The sequence below is a fragment of the Drosophila sechellia genome, chromosome 2R (genome assembly GCF_004382195.2).
Source record: "Drosophila sechellia strain sech25 chromosome 2R, ASM438219v1, whole genome shotgun sequence".
NCBI lineage: Eukaryota > Metazoa > Arthropoda > Insecta > Diptera > Drosophilidae > Drosophila > Drosophila sechellia.
The window spans coordinates 8,596,714-8,614,033 of NC_045950.1; the positions used below are offsets into that span (position 1 = coordinate 8,596,714).

Genomic DNA, 17,320 nt, shown 5'->3' on the forward strand with positions numbered 1-17,320 from the left:
CCGCGCTACCAGATCCATTCAAATTGAGGAGGCCTGAACGTCCATAAGCCTCCCAAAATAGCGTTGCCATTAGAAAGACAGCTGTTCGCTGCGAATGGCAATTTATGTTTGTTATGACTCGGCTTTCGAATATTTCGTAAAATAAACCATTTAAAGGCATCACATTTATATTCACAAATATAGGCGCGATGCACCCAGGGCAAATTGAGGTCAACGAGGTCAATGGCTATTGGACATTTCTGCTGAGCGTGAGATACTTGCCTACATGGAATCAAGAATCAAGAATCCGGCAAACTGTCACTATTTTTGCAGATCGATTGGAAGGATCCCTGGCTTATTGGCCTTATTTTGGCGCATATCCTAACCACCACCACTGCCCTGCTCAGCAGGAACAACTCCAACTTCCAGGTTTTCCTCTTCCTAATACTGTGTACGTGGACTTAGTGTCTTTCTTTATTTAGCGATAAATGGTTTCGATTCTCGCATGTGCTTTATCTTCCCCAGTGCTGGCGGTCTACTTCACGGAGAGCATCAATGAGTTCGCTGCTCACAACTGGAGTTCCTTTTCCAGACAACAATACTTCGATAGCAACGGCCTATTTATCTCGACAGTTTTCTCAATACCTATTTTGCTTAACTGTATGCTTTTGATTGTAAGTAATAGTGTTTTCACAGCGTGACGTGTGTATTTATCTTTGCTTATTTGCAGGGCACTTGGCTCTACAACTCCACGCAGCTGATGGTGACTCTAAAAACAGCACAGCTCAAGGAGCGAGCTCGCAAAGAACGCCAGACTAAGACGGATTCGGAGTCCATAGCACATGAAAAGGCGGAGTAGAACTTAGACCTTTACTATATGCAGTTTAAAACACAAGTAGAGCTGTGAAATTATGTTTTATGCTTTAAATGGATTTTGCTGCCATCTAGATCTAGTTTCTTGTACAACTCTGGGCTTGAAAATAAATTTAATTAGTATTATCAAACTTATAGAATTTGTAAATTTAGGATATTTTTACATCTTGTTTTACTTAGCGAAGACACACCCCGCACATTAACTTCATATTAAGCAAAGATTCACAACAGTTACCGTTGCCACCTTGGTTGAAGCAGATTTTACTATCACCTAAAGTTTTCTATATATCACGTAATATCAACTAGTTTGCAACTTTTGACGAAATTAACATTATAGATCCAAACAGCTTATTGCCTGTATCAATTTCTGATCTGTGCGCCAAGACTTTAAATTCAAACTAGAAGCTTGTTGGACTTGTGACATTTTTTAGTACGAATTCAATTGGGAGCCCTCCGTCGTCTGGTAACACTGTGCAACGATTTTGTTGTTGCTGGCTTGTGGGTGTCGAAGCAGTGTCGCGGCGCAATGTTGGAAGTGGTTTTTGGGTAAACAAAATCCGTTGATAAGATATTTGCACGGAGTTAATCGCGGATCGCGCGTCGTATTAACCGTTGGCAAGCCAGGAAAACGTTCAGCATAGCATTGCGGCTTAAAGCCAGGCTCAAAATTCCTGCGAGCGCGCTTGTGTGTGTGCGTTTTTGCCGTCGGTGTGTATGTGTTTTGAGCCCATAAGCGTAGCCCGAAAAAAAATAAGTTTTTCTGTTACCATATTTTTTACCAAAGACCAGAAGGGCGCAGCATCTTCGCTCTCTATCTCGGCGCTGCATCTCGCTCTCTCGTTCGCTAACGCGAGTTTTGCAACTCCGTTTACCGTTCATCGTTTATTGTGTGTAAACGGCAGGTGAAAATAAAACGCGATAAGTGCGGAGAAACAGGAGAAGGAGGAGAAAGAGCAGCAAGAAGAAGCAGCAACTCCGCGCAGCCCAACAAAAAGTGACGTATTAAAAAGGTTGCTAATTACAAAAGGTAAACAACAAATACTGTGCGGATTCTATTACCAAATTCCCGGGCATAAACAATACCAATAAAATGTTGCTAAGATTGCCCTTCCACCCCCCCTAACTTCCCCATTGAAATGCGTAGTAGATTTCCGCGATAGGAAAACTCGGATGAGTGACGCGTTGGCGACGCAGCGCACAGTGTTCATTCATAAAAAGTGTCTGCCCCCCTGCGCCCACTCCCAAAATACACCCCCGCCCCCCTCCGCACTCTTTGGACCAAGCCTGTTTGTGGTTGCGCCTGGAATTTAGTTTACAACTAAATATGTTTGCGGGCAGCTAAGAGGAAAGTTCGGATTTGGTTGTTTTTGTGATGTGGGAAACCGTAGTTAAACTATTTGCATTCCGTTGGAAAGTCTAGTGGGTCACGCCACGCCCCATGTTCTTTCGTTTACGGTATTATGAAATTGATTAAATTATATTAAAAAGCTTAAAGCGGTTATATTGATATCTGCTATATAATACTTCATACAAGATAAGTTTAAGGAACTGATATGTTTGCTGTTTTTATGAAATTCCTTAACTATTGATTCTGGTTGACATCCAAGTTCGCATAGTTGAAATATTCCATATCAAACTGAGCCGCGTGCCTTAATTAATAGACCTTTTGCTCATTGAGATTAGATCACATACCGCCATATGGCAGTCGGTGAAATGATTAGCTCAGCGAATAATTGAGCGTCGTGCGAATGAAAAGTCACACACACACTGCAACTTGGTGTTAAGATTAGAGCATTTTGTATCTTAGCCCACCTTTGGCAATCGATGATATCGAAAAGCGCGGAAAACAATAATACGGAATTTATGGTCAGCGTGTCGCCAAAATGCCAAAGTCAAGCGAAATAAATACATAGAAATAATGAAAGAAAAAAAAAAACAATCAAAATAACTCGGTGACATCATTTTGACTAATCGCCAATTTTAGCATTTGAAAAACGGCGGCTGCTCACCCGACCCACCAACAAGCGCGCGAAGGTGCGAAGGAGAGGCCACCAGGGAGGGGGCTGCCAGCGAGTGCGGGAGTGGGAGTGGGAGCGAGAGTGAGAGGGCGAGCACTCAGGGCAGGTGCGCCAAGCCGAAGTTCAAAACGAAGCTCAAACCCGAAGCCAATCGGCATCCGAACCACCTACAAGTCGGCAAATGAAATAGATCGAATGCTCTTGCGATATCAGCGAGTTTCACTTTCGAGCCCATCTTCTATGTATATATAGTGCTACTAGTAATGCTACTAGCACTAATAATCACTAGATAAATCAAAGCCATGCATATGGCAAAGTGCGCTTGCAATTTGCCAACTTAGAGTGGCTTTAATTGGCCTGTTTTTACGATTCATTGGCATTATGCCGATCTTTTAACTTTACGATTAAATGCATAAATCAGCGGAGATCGGAGGTGTTGAAGTGTAGTGCCAGTGGTTGATAGATATACCACACATAAAAAGAATCACTCCAGAAAAAGATATCATTCAAGTTGATTTAGCTTCGGACTAAGAAATTGTTAAGTACTAGCTATGCTCAAAAGCTTGCGCATTTGGGTGCCTTTCTTTAACTCATTATTATATCCATTTATATCCATTACAATCGAATATTCGTTATATATGGAAAATTGCCTAGCCTACCGTGACTCTATTGCCTGCCTGTTGATATTTCCCCCGCGGCAACTTCGATCCGATGCAATTAACTCGAACATATTGTGGCTCATTACGAGGGGCATTCCAATCTGAAGACGAGGCAACTCGATCTAGTTCACAGATACAGTGCTGCACACACGCATCCACACACACACACCCCACTAGTTATTTCGGTTAATTTTGATGTGTGCTAAGAGCCGAGAGTGCAGAGGACTAGGCACCACTGCTCCAGATCCCCAGATATTTCCGACACTACGTGCGCTGCGATGCGATGTGTCGACCGGGTGGGTGGAAATGTGGAAATGTTGTGAAAAGCTAAATGAGGCGTGACACGAAAGAGATGGCAGGGGGACAGAGGGGCAAAGCGACAAACACGCAGTGCAGCATGGAAAACAAACAAACAAACAAAAAACAGAGAGCTGAGTGCGGCCACCCACAACATGACAGCCGCCACAACAATGGCCATAGAAGCGTCGAGGAGCAGAACGAGAACTTGCTGCCCACCAAATCCAGCCACGGAGTAATTTCGGCCTAGAAAACAAAAAGAAAACGAAGAAAACTGCCCAGTTGTCTGCGGAAAAGACAAAGGAAGAATGGAAAACCAAGGGAGCGGAATGAAAAAAGGGTGGGCCAATTCCGTGTGGCGCACAATTAACCCTTTCTTTGAAGTCAGCGGCGACTGTATCCACTGTCCACTTTCCACTGGGCTTTAATTAGTTTATGGAACAAGCGTCCCGGCTCGGCTAACTGCAGTAAAATTAATCGTTTATGCTGTAATCGCATTTAGCGGCGCCGACCTCCTTTCCTCTCCTCCCTACTCCTCTCCCCACCAGATTCTGGACCGGATTTCCACACCCGCAGTGGTCTCGTTTGATGTATGGGATGGTACATACATATATATCGCGGGCGACAACATTGTTCTCCATAACCAAGAGGCAGTCATGTGTGGGCATTCCATTACAGGGGATTTTCGCTAGCGAATGGAGCGTAAAGCATCTGGTTATTTTAAGACCCAGTCCATAATAATAAACCCAAAGGGCTAACCATAATTGTTCCAGCTTTACAATCAATTTTGCTCAAAAAAAAAAAAAAAAGCTCAAGAAACCAATTAACCGCACACAGTGAAGTCCAGAGTTCACGAGACGTGCACGCTCAGCAGCAGGAGTAGCAGGATGCGCGACAGGATTGGCCACAGCAGCCAAATCCACTGGAGCACATCATGCAGCTGTCCGCTCCGTTTGGAAACTGATAGCACGGGGAACACGGGCGGGGACCACAGGACCACGATCCGCCACGAGGACCACAAGATGGCGCACAAGCACCTCTGCCTCTGCCTCCACAACCACCTCTCCCTCCTCCACAGCCTTGGCCTCCTCCTCCTCCTCCTCCTCCTCCGCCGTAGCGGGAGTCACAGAAGGTGGTGCCAAAGGGCCCGTTACCGCCACTCCATCCGCATCTGGTGAAGCCCGAGTACTGGCCATACGGACAATCGCCGCACGCACGATCCGGATAGGGTCCAATGTAGAACGGATTGAACTGCCCGCAGCTGGACATGATCTCTGGCTAATATCGGAGGTCCATCAATTGGAAGGCATTCGGTATCAACTACTCACATTCTGGACTTCACTGTGCGCGGCCAGTGAGCTCCTCTATTCGGTACAATTTCGATAATCGCCTCCAACAAATGCTTCGTAATTTCCCATTAAACGCCGAAAAGCCAACTAGACTGCCCATAAGTATGGCATTCTATGGAGCCGACTGATCTGATCGACAGCGGTGGGTGTTAATATACATATGGCCATTGTTTCATCTGGCGCGTGTTTTGTTTGTAAACACCGATCGTGGCCAATAAATATGTGGGCATCGGACTTCCGCTTTGCGAATGGCGGGCATAAACTAAATATTGTTTATTTACAATATATGTGAAAAGCATTTGTATTTCAATAGTGTTTATTTGGGTTTAGAGAGCAATAATCGAAGTAACTAAAGATGGAATTTATATTAAATATTTGTAGTAGATGGCATTTGAGCACTTCAAACGTGCTTATATCAGCACAGTGGCCTCTGGCTAAGCTGCATTGATTGGTCAGATTGCCCGTCGTCGTCGTCGTGGCAATGCCATTATGTGTGACAGTTGCATTCCAAATCTCATTATAGATTTATGCAAAGTGCAGGAGGAAAGCTCGTAGAAAGGCAGCAGACTTGCAGACTGGCCCACGATTTCCATTTTCCATATGCGAGGTGACTGTTGTTGACCACTTGGGCCCTGGTCTGCATTGATTTGTGGGGCTTTCTTCTTTGTCATCCCTTTTTGTGGCAACCTCTTTTTGTGTGGGATTCGATTTCCAATCGCACTCCCAATTCGATTGCAGTTCCACTTGATTGACTTGACTCTTGTCGTTGACATGGCCAAAGCTACCCAGCGCGCAAATAGAAATAGAACAAGTTGCACAATTCTCCAGCTGCCAGAAGAGGTTTTGCTCGGTTTAGCCGAATATATCTTATCGTTGCGCTCTGTTTGCTTTGCAGATCGTTATCAACGCCTGTGAGATAGTGAAACGCAGTGCAAATGGATCGTGAAATGGGAAAAAACCTGCCCAGTGTCTAGGTGCGACTGTCTCCTTTATTTCTTAAGAGATTGCAAGTGCGTGGGTGGCCCACATTGGGTCATTGGGTTACCACATCCAACCGACAAAGAAGACAAACAACACCACCCACATAGTGGGCCCACTTTTTAGTGGCCTTGTGCAAAACACTTTGGCCCACTTGGAGCGACATTCTGTCTGCCGCTGCTGCTGCCGATTTTCGACTCGCTTGGCCAATTAGCTGGGCATTTAGAACGCTTGCAGCTCGATAGCGCCAAATGCTCGATTTCATTACGATTCCGACCTTAGGTTTTGTATCTTGTTCTTCACACGCTTTTCCGCTTTTCGCTAAGCGCACGTTCAGATGCCAAAAATAGGGCGTGACTCGGGTGATAAAGTGGAAAATATTTACTGCGAATCGTTTGCTCATCTGTGCTAATTATACTGGGGATTGTCATCGATGGATCATGGCGGTGGCTGGTGTTGAAACGGTTGTCACACCCCGAGTTTATAGATTGTGTATCCAAAGCTTGCAATCAGTTGCGAATTTCTCAGCTCGGTTATTTGCATATTTCGCTAGGAATTTGAATTCTAAGCGTGGGTGGCTGGTGCTCATTAATCCGTGGATTGCTGCAGGTGCGGGTCAGTCCAAGGGTCACTATTCCGGATAATGAATAATACAGTTCATAGCTCGGAATGTTTTTTTTTTTTTTTTTTTTTTTTTTTTGAATACTAATTCTATTTATTAAGGTTTCAGTAATTCCTCTGTACATAACCTAATGTGTGATAAAGATCGGCATAACGGCTGCTGTAGAAATTAATCTGATCCCCAAGAAGGGTAACTTTCAGATCTCTTTCGATGACCATGTTCGTCACGTACCAGAGGAGCCCAGATGCGTGACGTGCAGCTCTCGACTGGACCACACGGAGCCTACTAAGCTGGGATTTGGCAGCAGTTCCCCACACCTGGATGGCATAACTCCACGTTGGAGCGAGAATGGCTTTGATTAAAAGAGCCTTAGAGCTCATTTGAAGTTTGCTGGAGTGGAAGAGCCAGTCGGAATGTTTAGTTCACCCTACGGCTTATCGTGTGGTTTCTGCACTTTATTTGCCTTCGATTGTTTGCTAAATTATGCAACAAATTAATTAAACATTTAGCTGCGTGGTTCGCATTTCTTTTGGTTTCATTATTTAGTCATATACCATACATATCTTATTTTGATATATAGTATTAACTTGTCATATTGTTGCATGCTCGTCTAAATAATCCCTTTAGATTCACATCCTGCTGACACTTTAAGTTAAATGCAATCATGCCAGACAATGCAGAAGGCTTTGCCATCCAGGTGACTCAAGAGCGTTTTATCTGCACCATGACCTTGGCCAGGTGGCTGTGGGAAAACACGATCCGGCTGGGGGCCCATCATCTGCATTGCTGTCTGCATTGCCCACCTGCTGGCTGGGCTGGCGAACAAAGAGCGGACAGGTAAAGCCCCGGGATCTGGGGATTATGGCCGCAGTAAAGTCTTCAGAGTGCGTCAGCTGCCACTCCAACTTCAAACGATGCGAATGGCTCCGTTTCTTAAGCTCTTCGGTATACCACTGCCTCGGCTCCAATCCCCTTGGAAATCCTTGAGCGGCGACAACTAATGGCGCTTTGTGTTGCCTAGGAATGTGCATTTCGCTCTTGCTGTCGCCCGTTTTAGTTCTGTGTAGTAAGTGGCACAGATCCTGCCACCGCCCCACATCCTTGCCACTCCACTCCATTCGTTTCTAGTCCATTCCCTTCCTGCTTGCTCCCATCGCGAGCTGTACACATAATTACTCCGCTTGCGCATTCTGACGAGGCTGATGACAGTTGCCTCGTCTAACTGGGACACCACTTCCTTCCATCGGGAGCGGCTGTTCCTTCTGGCTTGTGACCAGCTTTTGTTGTGCTCATGGACTAATTTTCGTGCGCCTTTGATGGCTGGAAAGCACGGTGAAAAACAAATCACTGCGAATTGATTATCATCATGTATTCCCATAGCTTTTATTGCTTGAATGTGAAATAAGTATATAGTTGTAACCCATACAGACTATAACTTCTCTTAGAAGTTAAACCCCAAAATGATGACACAAACTTTCTCACCGTGCACAAATGAGCACATCCAAGTTATGGGACTTCCTTTGCAGGCGAGGACCATCAATTATGCCAAATGGAGCATATGCACATCCACTGTTGGCTCGATTTTTCAATTAACTTACCTGGTAGTTCGCAGCTAGACTTTGCCTTTTACCTGCTGCCTTTGCCTACTGCCTTTGGCCATACATTTTTCGAGGCTCGGACGTGGACAAAAGGTTATTGCCTCGTCGACCAGCGATTTGAGCTGATCAATTCGGGCAGACATGCAATCTCCTGTCCTGTTGTAGCTGCAAAAACAGGAAAAGTCGGAATTAACACGGAATAAATCCGGGTCTCCGCCCCGCCATTGCCATCGCCTCGCTGTGGAATTGCAAATTATGTGCCCAGTTATCATCGCTGGAGCCAGTTGTTTGGCTTTGATTTTCCTGGCACGCAAATGGCATAAAACAGCAGCACCCAGGACTCACGGGATCGGGCGAGGACTCCCAGGACACGGAGGACCTGCCGCTGGAAACTTGTTTAATTTGCTGCTTTGCGGGAAAAGCGCACAGCAAAGAAGAAACGTGGTAGTTGGAAGAAGGGGGGGAAAACTTTGATGCAGGTCCTGGACACGCTATCCTCGTCCTTGTTGCCATTCATATTTCATCCATGCGGTTTCTCCGCTCTGCTCCTCGTCCATGCTCCCTGTTGCTTTTTAGCATTTTTTTCCTTTCAGCTCAGTTAGTAAATTGAGCATCAACGTGCGCTCCGGCTGACTTAGCTGTCCCCGGAGTTCCTTTTGGGTTCACCTGGGGTCACCCGGCCAGGTGATGAATGGTCGGTATGGCTGGCTATTTAGCCGGTTGATTTAAAGTTTTCGCTGCATGGGGAAAATATTATCCACTTTTGCTGATATGCTAATTAAATGCATATATTCTTTCTTTATATCACAATTTCTTTTCTATTTAATTAGCTGTATCAAAAGTCCTGGGCTTACCAGACAGATAATCTAACTGCCAAGCAATGCTTACCATTCAGAGTTCTTACTACTAAAATGATGGTAGATACTTTTGTATTAAAAAAAGATTTTATCTGAATTTCTGCTTCCTCTGCTGCATCCTTCAATTCGACCCATTTCCCATTTTAGATTGAACTTAAGCCTGAATTCAATCGCAAATTGCAGTTTGCCGGTAATGAGGTGCAAACTACTGGCATACAAAACGAGTTTAATGATTTCAACTTAAAGTTCCGTGGAAAGTTGGCGCTGAAAGTGTCACAGGCAGCAGATCCGATTAGAAAAGTTTGCCTAGCTGGCTGGTTATTTAAAGAGGAGCTTCTAAACAAATGGCAGGAAAATAATAAACAATAGACGACAATGCAAATATGTGCAGCAAGGCATTGAGCTGCTGGCTGACCACAGCAAAAGCTGCCAGCAATTGCGGTTGCAATTGGGCAAATCCCCAAAGAACGAGGAGGCGTTTTGGGGCGCTGGGGACACTTGCAATGGAATTTAATATGCTGTCGACACGGGGAAAAGAGAATTTTTAGTGCGAAGATATCTGAATGACACGAATAGGGCTGTACACGCCCCCCTTAACCTGCTTAACCCCCTTTTTGTTCACTCAAAATAACATTTAGAACGTTAACGAACAAACTTTTAAAGTCAAAAGATAAATTTCAGTCTAAAATTTCCTTGGTACTATGCACATTTAGAATATAACATGGCATAGTTTTTTGAGAGACTATAATTTCTTTCGGTGTGTTTATAATCGGCGGGTGGCCACTTGGCAGATGCTCATGCGATGAGGAGCAGCAGGATGTCAACGCTCGGGGCAAGTGGCAGCATCAAAACTGCAGCAGCCGCTGGCAATGCGGAATTCCCATCCACAGTCATGGTACCCCGTGCCGATCCTGCACCCCCGGACACCATCCAACCACTTCTCCTGGCCAAGCTGAAATTATTCAGCCAGGTCTTGTTGCATACTTTCGAGCGCAAATGTTTGCAGAGCATTCGCCCCGTGCCCCAAGAATTTGTGAGTGTGCTAGTGCCAGGACGAGTGTATGAGTGTGGGTGTGGTTGCATATTTATATACGTATGTCATATATGTCCTAATGGCTGTTGTTGCTCTATTTACGTGCGACCAAGTGGTGGAGCGAAACCCGAGAAACGCCGGTGCCTTGTGACTCATCATCCTCAATCTCCAAACATCCGGACTACCATCCTCACTTACGTCTTCAGACTTTAAATTCCAAAGGGATTTTCAAAACACTGAAAGATAGTATCTGAAAATATGCTAGTATATGTCTTTATTGCATGTAATTCCTATCATTTGCTAGAATACAATATTCTTGGGCTCCTTAACTAATGATTTGAACACTAGACTGTCCTAAATATATTTTATTCAAGCTGTTTTTGTGATTATATAGAAATGAAGTATGATTTTCTCCCAGTACAGCCCATTCCCGTCAGCTACTTCATCATCTCAGCTCCAGTTCCATTCGCAGTTTGCAGTTTGAAATTGAATTTCAGTTTGGGCGTCTTTCCCCGTCTTGTAATAACACTATCATTTAGTTGACAGAGGGCAGCGGGCAAAAGGAAGCGGCATTTAAATGAGAATGCTTGTTTAAATTGGCCAGCTCTGGGTGATGAAAGGACATGGCAGGCAGGCGGGCAGGGCAGGACAGGATGGGACATACATATATGTATGTATGCTGGCTGGCATTGTGAGCCAGAAATGGAAACCAGATCCGCACAGAGAACTTCTCTGATTATTTTCGTACGATGACTCAGAGATGTCTGCTCGCCTTTTTCCAAGGACATTTTTTCGCTCCCGCGTTCGTGAAAGATGGAAAATCAATTGCGAAAACTTGGGTACGAGAAGCGTGATGTGACAGCAACTTCTAAAGTTGTCGTCACCCTTCTGGCGTGGAGTTATGCATCAATGATATGATGAGGATGCACCCTTTGCCGCGGCGGAAGGGGAAGCTACGTGGCATTCCTCCCGATTAATTGGACTGGCAAAGCGGTTTAGGCGATAGCAAAAACTTTCTGCGCGTAGGCGGATTATTAAATTCGCTTTTGTTTCACTAACTAGCTGCGGAATCAGCGGCGGGGGATTCCCCGTCTGACACCCTGAATTGCTCACTTCCTCTTCCGGCGATTGCCGCCAGCAGGGATGCACCCACTCCAGCAGCCACCAGAAAATGGCATCACACTGGCGAAAATTCTAAAATCTGGATGGAGTTTCCAAGAAAATGAATCATAAGTTTATGAGCTTATGTTTTATAAAAGTTAATTTAAATACAATGTCCTATTTTAAAGAAATGTTTACAGTTGATTTTTTAGCACAAATTGATTTTAAATATTAAGATACAAGTTGGAATACTTATAAATTTATTTAACTGCTTGTATGATGGATAGAAAAATCTTTCTAATATCATGACATTTGGTCAAGATTATAATTATATTTTCCAGTGCATCGGCAACCGGCCTGTCGAAGCCAGACGCCAAACACAATGGAATATGTAAAAAGGGGGCTGAATTGGGGAATGAATAGATTCCCTAAGCAGACAGCGAATCCCTCTGCTGGGGCAGAGATGCTCCTAATCCTCCTACCCCACCAGCGACCCATTTAGAAGCTACTGCAAAACCATAACTATTTACGATTATCCTGATCATAATGCATATGCTTTAATTAAATTCCAGGCGAGGAATGGAGCTGGAGCCGCGCGTGGCCATACTGCAGGACCTGCGCCTGCAGACCTTCGACTCCATTAGATTTGCCTCCTACCGTACCGCCTCCAAGCTGCGCTACATACAGAAGTCCACAAATCTGCACTTGGTGGACATATGGAATGTGATCGAGGCCTTTCGCGAGAATGGCCTGAACACCCTGGAGCCGCAGAGCGAGGTGAGCGTGGCCAGGCTGGAAACCCTGGTCTCCTCCCTCTACCATAACCTCAACAAGCGCCTGCCCACCGCTCAGCAGGTGCCCGTGGACTCGAAGGCGGGTCTGCTGCTCAACTGGCTGCTGGCCGCGTACACAAGGTGGGTGCTTCTAATATACTCTAAAATATGAAAAGTCATTGAACTATTTTCCCCATCTTTAGTGATAACTCGGGCAAGATACGCGTTTTCTCCATCAAAGTGGCCCTGGCCACTATGTGCTCTGGCAAGCTGGTGGACAAACTAAGATGTGAGTAATGCACACATCATTTGGTTAACAGATAAACTAGATTTGGCCTTTTTCCCTGGATAGATATATTCTCGCAGATCTCGGATGGCGCTGGACAGCTGGTGGCCTGGAAGCTGGGCGAGTTCCTGCGCGAAGTGCTGGCCCTGCCGGCGGCCGTGTACGAGTCGCCCACATTCCACTACAAGGAGGGGCTCGAGGAGGAGATCTTCCCGACCGAGAATAAGGTGACGGTGAACGACTTTATGGCCACGCTGATGTCCGAGCCGGGGCCGTCCTGCCTCGTCTGGCTGCCGCTGGTGCACCGGCTGGCCACCGTGGAGACCATTGTGCATCCGACTGTCTGCTCTGTTTGCCACAAGGAAAACTTCACCGGGTTTCGTTATCGCTGTCAGCGGTGTCACGCCTACCAGTTGTGTCAGGAGTGCTTCTGGCACGGCAAGACATCGCTGAATCACCAGAACGATCACGAGGTCAAGGAGTACTCGAGCTACAAGTCGCCTAGCAAACAGATCGGTCACTCGCTGCGCAAGAGCTTCCGCTGTGTGCCCGAGAAGACGGTGCAGGTGCTCCCCCGCTTCCCCGACCAGCCGGAGAAGACGCTCAACCTGTCGCACATCGTGCCGCCCTCGCCGCTGCCCTCGCACAACGGCTTCTCGGACCCCTCGGGCCTCGTACATGGCCACCACGGCCCGCATCCGGGTCTTCCGGGCCAGCACGGCCTTTTCGATCGCTCCAGCACGCTCGACTCGCGGGCCACAGGTCGCAGTCTGGACAGCGCCAGCGGCACGGCCGGCACAACCATGTCTCGCGTTGCCGCCGCATCTGCCAACGACGAGGAGCACCGCCTGATTGCCCGCTATGCCGCCAGATTGGCCCAGGAAAACCGAGCGGTGAGTGAGCCATACCAAAAAGCCTTTAAGTCCTTCTTAAATTGTTATGCAATCCATACAGCCATCCAACTTGCCCGACAATGCCACACCAATTGGCACAGATAACTCGCGAGCCCAACGCGAGCTAATTGCCCAACTGGAGTCCAAGAACAAGGAGATAATGCGGGAGATAGCGCGCCTGAGGCGTCAGCAGGAGACGGAGCAGATGGCGCCAGAGAATCCGGCGCTAATCAATGAACTGCGTGCTCTACGGCAGCGGAAAGGAGAACTAGAGGGCCACCTGGGTGCCCTGCAGGATTCGCGACGACAGCTAATGGAGCAACTGGAGGGACTGATGCGAATGCTGAAGAACCAGCAGACAGCATCGCCTCGTTCCACGCCCAACTCGAGTCCTCGTTCCGGTAAATCCCCACCAATGCCCGGCGGAGCTGGTATCCTGGGCACCTCCCCCATGAGTGCTCTGCACGCCCAGCAGATGCAGCAACATCCGATGGCCGGAGGAGTCAGAGCCAGCCAGCAGCAACTCCTCCAACAGCAGCAGCAGGCTCATGGCCACGGGCCATTTAGCCAGAGCCAGCTGGAGCAGCTCAACCAGATTAGCAGCGATATGCGCAGCGCCTTCGCCGCCAACGGAAGTGCAAGTGAGTAGAGACTGGAGGTACTGACCCCTGGGTTACTCTTCGGTTAGGTTCGTTCATGTTCAAATTCTGAAATCCCCTGTGTGAAATTGGTTAACGCGAAAGTTTAGGCCTGGGTTCAGACAGATATTAATCGTATATTCCGCTCAACAACGCGGTAACACCTCCACTGGCAAAACACACACCCAAAAACCAATAACCCAAACGGATATCACCTGTCCAACCCAACCGAAACACACGCTCTCACGCCCAAAAACACACTCGTTTCTTGATCGCTTCGCCTTCGCAGCGCCACCGCCAATGCGCACCACCACTGCCAATGTCAGTGCCATTCCCAGCCTCAATCCGATTCCGAATCAGAATCAGAATCCGAATTCGCATCTGAATCCCGACGCGGAGCTCAATGAGGCTGCCGATCATCTAACGTCGGCCATTTCGCACATGGTCAGCGACCTGAACGCAGGTAAATCGTTGGATTCGATCCCATCTAACCAAACGCTTACGCTTCCAAAACTGCAACTGCAATTGCATCTGCATCTGCTGCTCCTGTTCCTGCTCCTGTTTTCCAAGAGTTGCTCGTGAATGGTGGTCTGCACTGCACCAGCACGTAGATTTCGTAGTAGCACCGCTTCTAGAGCCACCAAACCAAACACAATCCCAGCTCCAAATGGAATGTTTTCACTCTGTGCTTATCCGTGTTCTTTTTCGGTGTGCGTATTGTGTCTTTGGGTCTGGCCATTTTCCAGGACGGGGGAGGGCACAGCAGCTGAGTCCCCAGCCGGCGAGCTCCCTACCGCAGGCTCGCTTCATCATGCCACTGGGTAAGTTGTCCCGGGCTGCATCGATCCGAACTGAAACGCTCCTCCAATTCCTGCTGGTTCCCACTTCTCTAAAGCGACCAATTTTCTGTTTTGTTTTCTTCGTTTTTTTTTCAAACCATTTGATTTTAGATTATTACCCCAATAGACGGCATAAGAAAAAATGCTGCAAATATTGAGCTCCTCTCCCAGTTTGGTTAGTTGCCTTTTATAATTTTCGCTCATTTCTTCTGTATGTTAAATCGGGGGACCCTGCCCATCCAATAAACCAAACCAAATCGAAACAAACAAAAACCAAAATCGCCCAACAAAATCCGATTAAGAATTCCGACACATCGAGGGTGGCGAGTCCGAGGACTCGAGTCAGTGCGAGTGCAACGATTGCGAGTGCGGGGAGTACGAGGAGGTGTTCCGCACCGACGAGGACCTCGAGTGCGAGGGAGCTGCAGCTCCATACAACGTGTACCCTAGTAGCGGCGTTCACGAGGAGGACCACTTTGATTACACTTTCGGGCAGGGCGAGGAGCTGTCCCAGGTGAACCGCATCCTGGGCTATCGCAACCACCCGGAACTGTTCATCGACGATGAGCAGGCGGGTTTCCCGGCGCTGCACGAGATCGGTGAGACAATCGATGAACTGCAGTTGATCATGCACGCTTATATAATGAAGTATAGTCTGAATATATAAAGTGTTCGTCGTAGGTTATATACTCTGCGATCAGGTAAAATATGCAAAATCTACTGCTGCCTTAACAGTATAGACCATCCTAGCTCGCTCGACTCACGAATTTCCAGTCCACCTCAGGTAGTTTCCAGTCGGGGCTCTATCTATAGTTATTTCTATAGTTCTACTACGTAGCTCATCATCATTGCTGCACTCTCAACCGTCTCTCTCTCTATATCAATCAATCTCAGTCAGCTCATCCTAGTTAGTCTCTAGATTTGATTCACGTTGGCTGCTTGACTCAAAGGATTCGAATAAATTGTCTGATTTTGATTTGAGCCTTGATACCGATAATACATATGCTCACCGCAAACTTGATCAATTTCAGATTTCGACGAATCTCAATCGTATAACCAAGAGTGGAATGAAAAGGTAAAGGATTTCACCATGAAATCCTGCTCACTGTTGATCTAGATGTTGTTCTTTGCCGTTGTCTATCCTTATTTATCTATTTCTCTCTGTACATGCACTCGATATCCGAAACATAATTCGAATATATATCTATATATCCTGTAGCTAGTGTAGTGATTGCTACTTTCCAATTGCCTTGCATGCCAAAGACTTATCTTGAGTACGATTAAAGAGAATACATGTGGCTTCGATGACTTATTTTAATACAGAGTTCTATGTTTCCACAGGCAAATGCGAATAGCCAATGGCAGGAGCAGTTTGCTCAATGGAGTCTTAATTCGCAGAAGAACTAGGAACTGGCTACCAGTGGAAACCGCAGGACTGGGAATCTCCATAGGCAGCTGAATGGATGAAGACGAATTCTCGCTTAGCTTTCTACCTTACCTTAACTCATACGTTGACTTAGAGCAATTTATTTATTTATTATTTTTCTGAGCCGTAGCCTACACTACCTTAATCATTATAATTTAAACTTTGAGGATTGCTATATACACAGAAAACACAGATATGTAAACAGATATATGCATCTATATGATTATTTTACTGAAGCAAAAGATATGAATATAGCTCATAAAAAAGACTTGCAGTTGCACTGCACTTCGAAGTCGCAAAACCATTGAATCTCGTTGAAACTTTTACGATCGTACTGCTAAAGGGCAATAAGAGGTATGGTGTTTTAATTTTAGGATTCCGCGATTTCGTCATTGGCTTTTAGATTTTTTAAGCGCCCGCGTCAGCGGATATTTATTACCAAGAAACTTAACAAATGGAAAATCAAATCACGTAATGCGTAATACAAATACGATATAGACATTGACATATTATGTACTTAATAACTAGCAACTTGTTGAGAACCTAAAATCAAATTCTAAATGCTCTACATTATATATACAATATACACTTTGAGATACGATAAAGCCAACAACTATTTGAGTCACACGAAAGATAAGCCCAATGTTGAACACTAAAACGAAAAACTAAACACAATTTATATATTATCCATTTATATTATGCATTCATACAAAAAAGTTATACCATATAATCGTAACGGCATAGAGCACGATATAGAGAAAATCCGACATTTATAGAACTTATACATAACTACTGAATAAAATTACAAGAAAGAGAAAACTAAATAAAAAGGCATTTTAAACAATCACAAAGAATGCGCGTTTTTATTTTGGAATGAAGTTACTAGCTTGAAAAATTGATATTTTTAAATTTCAAATTAATTTCAGGATGCCATTTGTTCACAAGAGGAATGGCGCTGCCATCTGATTTGAGAGTGTGTGTCTCCACTTAGTAAACCAACCATATGCTATCGCTGGTTTGAGTCTGAGCTACATTGCGCACCGATAACACTGCTGCCTTAATTAGGCATATTTCAGCTGCCCATCTCCAGGCAACTCGCGC

General features: G+C 45.9%; 3 protein-coding genes across 13 annotated transcripts; 2 read left to right on the top strand and 1 right to left on the bottom strand.

The window, feature by feature from the left end:
• The first annotated feature begins 98 nt into the window (after positions 1-98).
• On the top strand, positions 99-926 carry LOC6608847 (transmembrane protein 18). The gene is made up of 4 exons (XM_002033525.2): positions 99-248; positions 313-430; positions 505-653; positions 710-926. The coding sequence occupies exons 1-4, from the start codon at positions 189-191 to the stop codon at positions 836-838; spliced, it is 456 nt and encodes a 151-aa protein (XP_002033561.1). The 5' UTR covers positions 99-188; the 3' UTR covers positions 839-926.
• Positions 927-1,336: 410 nt separating this feature from the next.
• On the top strand, positions 1,337-17,070 carry LOC6608848 (dystrobrevin beta). Of its 10 annotated transcripts, none has more exons than XR_004361314.1 (10): positions 1,337-1,564; positions 1,637-1,879; positions 11,937-12,278; positions 12,341-12,426; positions 12,490-13,316; positions 13,378-13,957; positions 14,244-14,417; positions 14,701-14,775; positions 15,096-15,868; positions 16,135-16,189. XR_004361314.1 is itself a non-coding variant. In XM_032714881.1 (8 exons), exons 1-7 carry the CDS (start codon positions 11,944-11,946, stop codon positions 15,458-15,460), a joined length of 2,442 nt encoding a protein of 813 aa, XP_032570772.1. In that variant the 5' UTR covers positions 11,937-11,943; the 3' UTR covers positions 15,461-15,494; positions 15,825-15,868. The 10 variants fall into 10 exon arrangements, 7 of the variants coding, with proteins under 7 accessions (XP_032570772.1, XP_032570774.1, XP_032570773.1 ...); XR_004361315.1 differs by having other exon boundaries at positions 1,337-1,560; XR_004361313.1 differs by having other exon boundaries at positions 1,337-1,879.
• On the bottom strand, positions 4,582-5,262 carry LOC6608849 (keratin-associated protein 5-4). Of its 2 annotated transcripts, none has more exons than XM_032714899.1 (2): positions 5,155-5,262; positions 4,582-5,087 (listed from the first exon to the last, which is right to left on the bottom strand). In XM_032714899.1, the coding sequence occupies exon 2, from the start codon at positions 5,020-5,022 to the stop codon at positions 4,759-4,761; it is 264 nt and encodes an 87-aa protein (XP_032570790.1). In that variant the 5' UTR covers positions 5,023-5,087; positions 5,155-5,262; the 3' UTR covers positions 4,582-4,758. The 2 variants fall into 2 exon arrangements, with proteins under 2 accessions (XP_032570790.1, XP_002033563.1); XM_002033527.2 differs by having other exon boundaries at positions 4,582-5,104.
• Positions 17,071-17,320: the final 250 nt, after the last annotated feature.